Source organism: Salvelinus alpinus, chromosome 16, assembly GCF_045679555.1.
Source record: "Salvelinus alpinus chromosome 16, SLU_Salpinus.1, whole genome shotgun sequence".
NCBI lineage: Eukaryota > Metazoa > Chordata > Actinopteri > Salmoniformes > Salmonidae > Salvelinus > Salvelinus alpinus.
Genome location: NC_092101.1, coordinates 45,336,965 through 45,348,451, shown reverse-complemented (window position 1 = coordinate 45,348,451; position 11,487 = coordinate 45,336,965). Strand labels below are relative to the sequence as shown.

Sequence of the window (11,487 nt, the reverse complement as noted above, 5' to 3'; positions counted from 1 at the left end):
ACCGTTGTTGTTTATGATCATGACTAGTATAACACTGTTCCCCTAATAACAGACAAAATAATTGAGAATTCAAAACCAGAGGTACTTTATTGAAGCTCGGACTGACATGAAAAACAACTCCTGTGAAGTCAATGTTCCTTAGTTTATGCAAAGCCTCAGAACAAATAGTTAGAGCAGACTATTGACAGGTTATTCATTGACATGTTTGTCCAACAAGCCTTTGCCCATCTCTTCCCGTAGCTGAAGCCACTATTGGCATTGAGGTAAGTTCATGACCCCGTTTATACACTGCTGACGAAAATCAACGCTACCTGGGCTCAGTCTACTATCACCAGTACACTTAAAAGTGATATGATCTCCATGTGTGGCATAGAGTTTATTTTGAATTGCTGGACGATATTTAAATTCGATTTTCTTTGTGTTCATCAGCTCTTCATCCACAGTGCAGGGTTCTGAAACGAGAAGATTGTACATGAATCCGTGTGTGAATGTGTCAAGGGCCACTGATGTTTAGTTGTTTTTCATTTTAATAAATGATATCACTATACCCATAGATCCTTGAGGAATGTCACTTGTCAATGCCTCAGGAGCATGGTTCAACAGTTACCTTTTAACTCTAGATGCATTTTTAAATAGTAATTAATCAGTTGATCTTGAATTCCATTCCTGGAATTCATCCTTTCCGATCAATAAAGGGGAGTGAGTAAGCGATTGGTTAAAATTGGGCCAATGTAATTTTAGAGAACTTACTCAGGCAGGTTATCGGTCCTGTCCAGATCCCGTCACGACACGTCTTGTATGCTGAAGGGGGCTCAGGGATGTAGTATTTCTGGCAGTTATAATGAACTGATTCTCCCTGTCTGTAGCGTTCTCTGGTATCGTCCGTTGTGTCTCCGTTCATGAGATGTGGAGGTGGTCCACAGAAATCCTTGGGCTCTAGGAAGACATGAGTGACGTCAGAGAAATAGTAGTGATGAAATGTACCAAGCTGCTTTTCTTCCCCAGCAAAAATAGTAGTCCAGAAAACTTTCCTACCCTTCCAAAATGCTTTATTTTGCTACATTCTAAATCTACTTTAAACAACTTGATTGTTCCATTTGTCAAATCAATAAAAATATGATTTACCTTCACAAATTGGAAAGGAGTGACTCCACTGTCCATTGCTTGTGCAGGTGACCTCTGATTCCCCCTTCAGGACGTGTCTAGAGTTGCTGCACTCAAACTGTAGCCTGTGTCCATACTTCATGGTGCTGTTGTTTTGGGGAATTCCTATCACGTTCCCATTCTTAATCTTCTCTGCAGCTTCACAAGTCACATCTATTATGGAGGGAAAAAATAGAAAAATCACTAAATTGCTGAATATAACGTTTGCACACCTGATGTAACGTCTGAAGATACATGTTGTTGATAAAGTGATTTGCTTAGTTTTGGCTAAAGTGAAATGTTTACCTTCACAGGTGGGGAAACGGTTGTTCCACCTCCCCCCCGTGGCACACACTACCTGTGGGTTTCCCTTCAGTTGGTGTGCTGGGTTGGGGCAGCTGAACCTGAGCTCATGACCGTACTGTATAACACCATCATCATCTGGCAGACCGCTCACAACCACCCGTCCATCTGTAGCCTCGTGGACACAATTCACCACTACGGAGAAGGATCACATTGCAGGGTGTTGTACAGTCTATAACTTCATGAACCCTCTGAGTTAGTGTAATGTGCATAGTATTAAGTAAGGTGTTATGCTGTATTTATAATTAAGCAATAAGTCCTGAGAAAATTGGCCAATATATAAGGGCAATATACCACGGCTAAGGGCTGTTCTTAGACACAATGTAACGGTGTGCCTTTTAAGTGTGCCTGTAGAGGCCATGCAACTCTGTACTCATCTATAAAACAAGCAATTTAGATCAAAAGAGTCCATATTAACAAAGGAAATTGAAGGATTAACAGTACAGTTAGATAACAATAGAAACGGTATCATAGAGGCACAGAATAAGTTAGAGGAAAAACAAAAATAAATGGAGGAACTTATTCAAGAAAGATCCAGTGTAATATATTATAAAAATAAAGCGAACTGGATGGAATATGGGGAAAAATGCACCAAATTCTTTTTCAATCTTCAATATAGAAATGCTACCAAAAAAAATGTATTAACTTGTTACAAATGATGGAGTCACGCATGATTCACCAAATTATATATTGAAAGAGGAAGTAAAGTACTTTAAGAATATGTTTTCGTTTCAGGCTCCTCCATCCCCACTAACTGAAACTAATTGTATGGATTTTTTTCCAAATAATAATGTAAAATTAACATCTGTACAGAAAGACTCTGAAGGCCAAATTACAGAGGAGGAACTGCTTGATGCAATTGGGGCCTTTAAGGCTGGGAAAACTCCAGGGCTGGATGGCATACCAGTGGAAGTATACAAAACTTTTTTTGATATACTCAAAGGACAATTATTAGCATGTTTTAACCACTCCTATATAAATGGTAGATTATCAGACACGCAACAAGAAGGTCTGATATCATTATTACTGAAACAGGATCCAAGTGGTATATATAAAGATCCAGTCCATTTAAAAAATTGGAGACCTCTTACACTTCAGTGTTGTGATGCAAAATGCTTGGCGCATAGAATTAAAAAAGTATTGTCAGAGATTATTCATCCTAATCAGACAGGTTTTTTACATGGATGATACATTGGAGATAATATAAGACAAGTACAGGAAACAATTTAAATACTATGAAATATCGGGGACACCAGGCCTGGTTTTCATCGCTGATTTTGAAAAGGCTTTTGATAAAGTAAAACTGGAGTTTATATATAAATGCCTAGAATATTTCAATTTTGGGGAATCTCTTATAAAATGGGTTAAAGTTATGTATAGTGACCCTAGGTGTAAAATAGTAAATAATGGCTACATCTCAGAAAGTTTTAAACTCTCTAGAGGAGTAAAACAAGGTTGTCCACTATCGGCATATCTATTTATTATTGCCATCGAAATGTTAGCTGTTAAGATTAGATCAAACAATAATATCAAGGGATTAGAAATCCGTGGCTTAAAAACTAAGGTGTCATTGTACGCTGATGATTCATGTTTTCTTTTTTAAACCACAATTAGAGTCTCTCCACAGCCTCATAGAGGATCTAGATACTTTTGCTATTCTCTCTGGATTAAAACCAAATTATGATACGTATTGGATCACAAAAAAATGCAAATTTTACATTACCATGTAGTTTACCAATAAAATGGTCTGACGGAGATGTGGACATACTCGGTATACAAATCCCAAAAGAAAGAAATGATCTCACTCCAATACATTTTTATAGAAAGTTAGCAAAAATAGATAAGATCTTGCTACCATGGAAAGGAAAATACCTGTCTATTTGTGGAAAAATCACCCTGATTAACTCTTTAGTGTAACGACTCCCACCGAAGGTGGCTCCCCTTCCTGTTCGGGTGGCTCCCCTTCCTGTTCGGGTGGCGCTCGGCGCTCGTCGTCACCGGCCTACTAGCTGCTACTGACTTTTCCTCCCCCTCCTTTTTTGTTGAGTAGTGACACCTGTTTGTGGTTAGGGTGATTTGTGGGGCTTTATTACCCAGCAGTCCGGCCTGCTGGGTGTGCGGGATTGTTGTGTGTACAGTCTGTACATTCTTGTGTGTCAGGGTACGTGTACGTTGGTTTGTGATTTTCGTGTTTCTCACTTTGTTTGTGGTGAAGCATTAGTTTTAGAGTAGCGTTGTGTTTTCACCCGTGTGGGGAATTAAATTTGGAACGCTACTCTGAACTCTCTGTCTCCTGCGTTTGACTCCTTTCATCCACTACACCCCGGGCATTACAGAATCCCGCACCAATTAGGAATGGAGTCAGCAGGAGCAGCGGCAAACCCACTCCCATCTATGGAGGAACGGGTTCTACATCACACTACTGTACTCCATCGCATCGGTTCCGCCATGGATCAAATGATGGAGAGAATGGACCGATGGGAGAGGAGTGGTCTCCTCTCTCCACCTGCAGTCTCTCCAGCTCAGGATTCCTCCTCTCCTCTCTCACCATCCTCCGGCTCCAGCGCTCTCCGTCTTGCACTCCCGAGCGATTATGATGGAGCGGCAGCGGGATGTCAGGGGTTCTTGTTATAACTAGAACTTTACCTGGCAACCGTGAGACCCACTCCCTCGGGAGCGGAGAGGGTGAGTGTCCTCATCTCCTGCCTAACGGGTCGTGCTCTGGAGTGGGCTAATGCTGTCTGGAATGGCCCAGATTCAGCGAAGGAGCACTACCCCGGAGAGCGACTGGTTCATCTCAGGCAGGAGAAGAGGAGCGCCCAGGATTACGCGCTGGAGTTCCGGACCTTGGCCGCGGGGTCTGGGTGGAACGACAGGGCCCTTATAGATCACTACAGATGTAGTCTCCGGGAGGATGTCCGCAGGGAGCTAGCGTGCCGGGACGAAGCTCTCTCCCTGGATGAGCTTATTGATATGTCCATCCGGCTGGACAATCTGCTGGCTTCCCGCGGCCGTTCGGAGAGGGTCCTGTGCGTTCCACCACCCAGCACCCCTGCACCCATTCCCATGGAGTTGGGAGGGGCCGTGCCGAGGGGTACCGGAGGAGGAGGCTCCCCCTGCACCAGCTGTGGTCGGAGAGGACACACGGCCGATCGGTGCTGGGGGGGTCCATCTGGGGGTCGAGATGGCAGGCGGAACATTTCTCGGTCACCTCAGGTGAGTAAGCACCAGACTCACCCAGAACCCCCTGTTAGTCATATGTTTGTCTTAATTTTTTTTCTTAATTTTTTTCCCTCTTCCCAGCATAAGGCACTAGTCGATTCAGGTGCAGCTGGGAACTTTATGGATCGCGGACTCGCCATCAAGCTAGGTGTTCCGCTTGTGCCGATAGATTCTCCTTTTCCCGTGCACTCCCTAGATAGCCGGCCATTAGGGTCAGGTTTGGTCCGGGAGGCCACGGTTCCACTGGACATGGTGACGCAGGGAGATCATAAGGAACGTATACGTTTTTACATTATCGATTCGCCTGCGTTTCCAGTGGTACTGGGGATTCCCTGGCTGGCTAGTCACAATCCTACTATTTCGTGGAAACAGGGGGTTCTCCAGGGGTGGTCAGAGGAGTGTTCTGGAAGGTGTCTGGGAGTTTCCATCGGTGCCACGTCGGTGGAGAGTCCAGACCAGGTGTCCACGGTTCACATTCCCCCCGAGTATGCCGATTTGGCAATCGCTTTTAGCAAAAAGAAAGCGACTAAATTACCACCTTATCGACCGGGTAGGGATTGTGTGATAGATCTTCAGGTAAACGCTGCGCTTCCAAAGAGTCACATGTACCCTTTGTCCCAAGAGGAAACGGTGGCTATGGAGACATATGTCACTGAGTCTCTGGGACAGGGGTACATTCGGTCCTCCATCTCACCCGTCTCCTCGAGTTTCTTTTTTGTGAAGAAAAAGGAGGGAGGTTTGCGTCTGTGTATTGATTATAGAGGTCTAAATGCCGTCACAGTGGGGTTTAGTTACCCACTACCTCTCATTGCTACGGCAATGGAATCATTTCACGGAGCGCAGTTCTTCACAAAACTGGATCTCAGGAGCGCATACAGTCTGGTACGTATTCGGAAGGGAGACGAGTGGAAAACCGCATTTAGTACCACATCGGGCCATTATGAGTACTGCGTCATGCCATATGGGTTAAAGAATGCTCCCGCCGTTTTCCAATCCTTTGTAGACGATATTCTCAGGGACCTGCACGGGCAGGGAGTGGTTGTTTATATCGATGACATTCTGATCTACTCAGCCACTCACGCTGCGCATGTGTCTCTAGTACGCAAAGTGCTTGGTAGACTGCTGGAGCATGACCTATATGTCAAGGCTGAGAAGTGTGTGTTCTCCAAACGAGCAGTCTCCTTTCTGGGTTATCGCATTTCCACCTCGGGGGTGGTGATGGAGGGTGAACGCATTAAGGCCGTGCGTAATTGGCCGACTCAGACCACGGTAAAAGAGATGCAGCGGTTTTTGGGTTTTGCCAACTACTACCGGAGGTTTATCCGGGGTTTTGGCCAGGTAGCTGTCATACAAAAGTTATACTTAAATCCGAACTGGTTCTCTAGTAAATTGGTACGAATGTCTCATCCTATGTTCAAGAAGGGCCTTTTTCCCTTTATTCAGATTACACCGGTCCACTTTCGGTTGTTTGAAAAGGAAATAATGTCCAAAATATCTTTATTTTTTAAACAAGCCTTAGAAAGTTGGTTGCAATTTCAGTTTAATCCACCTGTAAAGACAGAAGAAATAATACAACAAATATTGTGGTTAAATTCAAATATACTAATTGATTTTTTTTTAAATGTATTTTTGTGAATGATATCATAAATAGGACTGGTGGAGTTATCTCACACAGACATATGGAAATGTCTGCCCTACCCAAAATTACAACCAATTAATTGCAGCATTACCACAAAAATGGAAGAGGCAAGTAGAAGGGGAAAAAAGTAAGGAACTTGTATGTCGGCCCTATATTAAAGAACATAAATGGTTAAAGAAAAGTGTGATAAATAAAAACATATACCAATTTCATTTAAGGACCAAAAAACTGACAGCTGTGCCATATAAATTGCAAAATAGTTGGGAAGAGATTTTCGATGTACCCATTCCATGGCACATGGTTTATGAATGAATTATTACACAAAACAACGCCGGATGCAAAACTTCGAATTTTTCAGTTTAAATTACTATACAAAACTCTTGCAACTAATAGAATGTTATATATATATTGGGGATACAATCTACCCAGCTCTGCAGATGCTGCTGTGAGGAGGCAGAGCTCCCCTCATTTATTTTGGTATTTTCCATATGTAGCTCGTTTTTGGTCACAGGTCCAGGAATGGCTGAAGAACTGCAACATTTTCCTAGAACTAACGCTGCAGATAGCAATACTGGGTGATTTGAAAAGCCATAGTCAATCAATAATATAATAATTATTTTAGCAAAAATGTTTATTTTTAATTTACAATCTGTAGAAGCTATGAGAATAGAAAGGTTCAATTCGTTTGTGAAGCATCACAGCACAGTTGAAAAATATATGCCAAATAGAAATCCAAAATGGATGATGTTGAGAGATAGATGGGAGAGGTTGAATGGAGCTGAAGGGTGGGACTAATAACAAGATAAAACATACGGGGTCTGTAAAATGTGTATAGGTTCAGAACTTTTGTGAAATAGCACAGTTACAAATATAAATCAAACTGGATGGACATCAGAAATAGAGGAAGGACTAAAAACAAACAAAATATAACTATTGTAAAATAGACTGTGTCTGTAAAATGTGTATAAGATGTATAAATTGAAGGTAAAAGCCGAACTGTTTATTAGTTTACTCCAATTGGGGGATCGGTGGTAGGGTTTGCGGGGAATAATAATAAAGGTATATTATTTTAAAAAGTATGTATGTCTATATAGGTATGTGTATGTATACATGTGTATATGGATATATTTACCCCAAAAATATATGGGGGATTGGAAATGATGCAGACAATTACATTGATGGAACCAATATTCTTTCCGCAATATTAAGCTGATCCACCCCTTAAAAAATAAATAATAATATTATTAAACGCGGTGTGCCTGGATACAGCTATTAGCGGTGGTATATTGGCCATATACCAAAAAACCCAGAGGTGCCTTTTTGTTCGAACAGTAAAATGTTTTTTGGGGGGACATACCCATGGTAAACGGTATGATATACCACAGCTTTAAGCCAATCAGCATCCAGGAGCCAAACTACCCAGTTTTTAATATTCAATGAATACATGGTTACCTTCACATATGGGCAGGTGGTTGCTCCATCCTGCCACCATACAGGTTCTGATGTCCATTTTGCTCACCATCTGATAACTACAGACATTAATAAAGTGATTAGGTGGTATTATGAAGTCTGTGACCTCATTAGCCGTGTTCTAAATTCAGCCTATACTAGACAGGCTGGATTCAACCCCACACTAGACAGGCTGGATTCAACCCCACACTAGACAGGCTGGATTCAACCCCACACTAGACAGGCTGGATTCAGCCCCATACTAGACAGGCTGGATTCAGCCCCATACTAGACAGGCTGGATTCAGCCCCATACTAGACAGGCTGGATTCAGCCCCATACTAGACAGGCTGAATTCAGCCCCATACTAGACAGGCTGGATTCAGCCCCATACTAGACAGGCTGGATTCAGCCCCATACTAGACATGCTGAATTCAGCCCCATACTAGACAGGCTGGATTCAGCCCCATACTAGACAGGCTGGATTCAGCCCCATACTAGACAGGCTGAATTCAGCCCCATACTAGACAGGCTGGATTCAGCCCCATACTAGACAGGCTGGATTCAGCCCATATTAGGCAGGCTGGATTGGGAGGACAGAGGGCTATTGGTGTGGGGGCTATTAACATTTTTTTTTATCATAAATAATAATGAAATGCAATCTTAAAAAAATAATAACTTGCCCATCATTGCAAGTGTATTTGATAGTGGCCCCAAAGACAAAGTCATCCCCAGCTTGGATGCTGTAGTGGCCATTGGCAGTTTCATCAGGGAGCTCACATGGTTTAGCTAGATGTCAGGAAACAGCAGGAAAACAAGATCATGATACAGTATTTTAGAAAATGATGTGTCAACAGATCTTTTAGAGTGTTTAACTAAGCTATTATGGAGTTATGCTGATCATAACTGCTACTATAGCTATTTTATTGAGGAAAAATGTACATACTAGCAGTGATAATGTGGTTGTCTCACTTAGCTATCTTAAAGGGATAGGGATTTTGGCAGTGAGGCCCATTATCTACTTCCCCTCATTGACAAAATCCCAAACTATCCCTTTAAGATAAATGCAGGAACAATAAGTCACTCTGGATAAGAACGTCTGCTAAATGACTAAAATGTCAAATGTATAACAGCAATTTTGAATCTATAACATTTAAATAAATACTCACGATTGCATTTCCCCTGACGGACCACCACCCACTTATTCTTCTTACACTGATAACTTATTCTGCCTGCTGGCACAAAGCCAACGTTGCAGGAAAAGAGGACAATGTTGTCCTCTTTGTACTCTTCTTTGACGCTTTCCTCAGTGACCCTGGCATTAGGCACATTTGGTAGAGGTACCCTGCACACTGACAGAGGAGCAGAGGAAAAACCTTTAGACAAATAGAGAGCTTGGGACTACAAAGTTCTATGTTGTTATTGACACGGCCTTGTTCTGTTCAATGTTCTCTACCTATGTAGTACTCAAAATACCCTAATTCATGCTGTTAAGTTCAAAAGAATACAAGATCAAATTTGCTGACACCATTCAAACCTTTAACTTTAGCCAATTATCTCAGAATCTTCTTTTAGCAGATAGAACCTTTAAGTCCCAAGCACTGATTATCACACAGCTCGATTACAGTAGTTTAGCACAAATATGTTTCAGTTCTGTGACATTATCGGATCTGTATCAATACAACATTAAATCATGATGATATTATTAGAAATGAGGAGATTCATCTGCAGTGGAATAAGTTAGAGATGAATTGGGGTTACACATGAGTTGGAGACTAGCATTAAAACCTTTTAAAGGCACATTCTGCAAAATTAACTGTCTGTGCTGCAGCACCCCTTGAAAAATTAAAAAACATGCAGTATATTTTTTATACACAAAAGTAGTGCATTGAGCCTTTAATCCTCCTGATCCTGGCCATTGCCACCTGTATTAGCAGACTGACACAGCCCCCCCCCCTCCCCCCACGGACAAGAAATTTCCCCCTGAATGAGAAATCACGCTTATGTCTGCAAGATTTTCTGCTGGTTAATTGTCATTTCACTTACTTATATATTGACAATGAGCTAAATTATTAGCTATAATAAGAAATGTGAGTACATCAATTACGTTTACTCACATTGTCTAGTCAGAGTCTTACAGAGCAACTGGTGAATACTAACACAATGTGGGCTTTAGAAGCATGTGAGAAAGTGAAGGAAAACACATCCTTACCAGTCTGAGCTGATGAAGCATCCACATTCACCCATACCACCAGACACAGCAGAGTCAGAGATGATTTCATGTTGAGCAAATGGTAGATGCAGTAAAAATGGAAGGAGTAGACCATAAATAAACAGTGTCTATCCCAAAGTTAATGTTTGTCTACAGAGTTACAGCCCCCAGGGAGCACTGAAGTGAACCACTGTCCAGGGTGACTGACCCAAAATACTAGAATTCAATCAAACCTACATTGCAGTAGGGGAAACACTGAGGAAAATGCTCAATGTAGGAACTGCATTGGTTCAGTCTATTAATTAATTGAGCAAATCAAAACAAATGTAAAAGTGCAAATAATTTGGTCAGCCACATAGAGACATATCTAATCTGAAGAGCATAGGTTTAGAGATAGAAAGACTTTTAGACAGGTAGCAAATACTTTGAATGTTGATTGTAATGATGATAAGCTCCATTTGTAAGGTCATTGATGAATCACCAAATATGCTGAACAAATCTGTACTGACATAAACCTCACATAAACCTGTCTGTTTACTGTCTATTGACATAGCAATGTTTGTTCCAGCAAGACAACCTTTTCCCGTCAAGCCGTATTATCCAGGGGCAAAAGGGGAGGGCCAAAATCGATTTAAAGTTAATGTTTTATTGACTTCTACACCTTGAGAGCATGCCAGGGTTCACCCCACATTAACCTACCAACTAAACAAAACACACAATGTTACATTTAACTTTTTCTTGCACATGAGAATTGAAGGTCAATATTCCTGCCTCAATGTGTAGAATGCAAAGAACACATCTATGACACTCAGTAACGATGATGCAGTTGAAATACTTGGCAAGGACCACAAGGACATTTTACTAGACATTGTCTGGCTGCTTTGATATTGTAAAAAATATACGTTATGTATCTTTACAGTGACCTTTGATCATGTCATTCCCAGCACCACTAACTTCCCACTGGGCACACAGTGGTTGAATCAACGTTGTCTCAATGTCATGGAAATGAAATTGAACCCACGTGGAATAGATGTTGATTTGGCGTCTGTGTCCAGTGGGATGAGAAGGCTTGATGGTGTGTGGGATAATATTCCAGGGAACAATTATAATAATAAATATTAGATTAGAGTAGATTTGTTTAGATTAGAGTAGATTCATTTAGATTAGAGTACATTGTATTAGAGTAGATTAGAGTAGAGTAGATTAGACTAGATTCGATTAGATTTTATTAAATTCAATTGATTAAATTAGAATCAGAGGCACTTTTTTTAATGTTGGACAATCATGAAGCTGAAAATATTTAAGAAAACTATTGACAGGGGTTATTCGTTGACATGTTTGTCCAACAAGTTAGTGGCCGTCTCTTCCCGTGAGCTGAAGCCACTATTGGCAATGAGGTAAGTTCATGACCCCATGTATACACTGCTGACGAAAATCAACACTTCCTGGGCTAAGTCTAC

The 11,487-nt window shown here is 41.4% G+C and overlaps 1 protein-coding gene across 1 annotated transcript; it reads right to left on the bottom strand.

The window, feature by feature from the left end:
- Nucleotides 1-61: 61 nt before the first annotated feature.
- On the bottom strand, nt 62-10,544 carry LOC139541574 (complement factor H-like). Its single transcript, XM_071346376.1, has 8 exons — nt 10,028-10,544; nt 8,985-9,167; nt 8,499-8,604; nt 7,820-7,896; nt 1,450-1,641; nt 1,126-1,317; nt 751-936; nt 62-452 (listed from the first exon to the last, which is right to left on the bottom strand). Exons 1-8 carry the CDS (start codon nt 10,140-10,142, stop codon nt 250-252), a joined length of 1,254 nt encoding a protein of 417 aa, XP_071202477.1. The 5' UTR covers nt 10,143-10,544; the 3' UTR covers nt 62-249.
- Between the last annotated feature and the right edge of the window lie 943 nt (nt 10,545-11,487).

Bases quoted from the DNA above. Each gene is read 5' to 3' on its own strand.
- LOC139541574 (XM_071346376.1), bottom strand. From the start codon at position 10,142: ATGGTCTACTCCTTCCATTTTTACTGCATCTACCATTTGCTCAACATG. The intron at 8,605-8,984 runs GTGAGTATTTAT...CCTGACATCTAG, and splicing joins CCGTCAGGGGAAATGCAATC to CTAAACCATGTGAGCTCCCT. The intron at 453-750 runs GTAAGTTCTCTA...TTCTCGTTTCAG, and splicing joins AGGACCGATAACCTGCCTGA to AACCCTGCACTGTGGATGAA.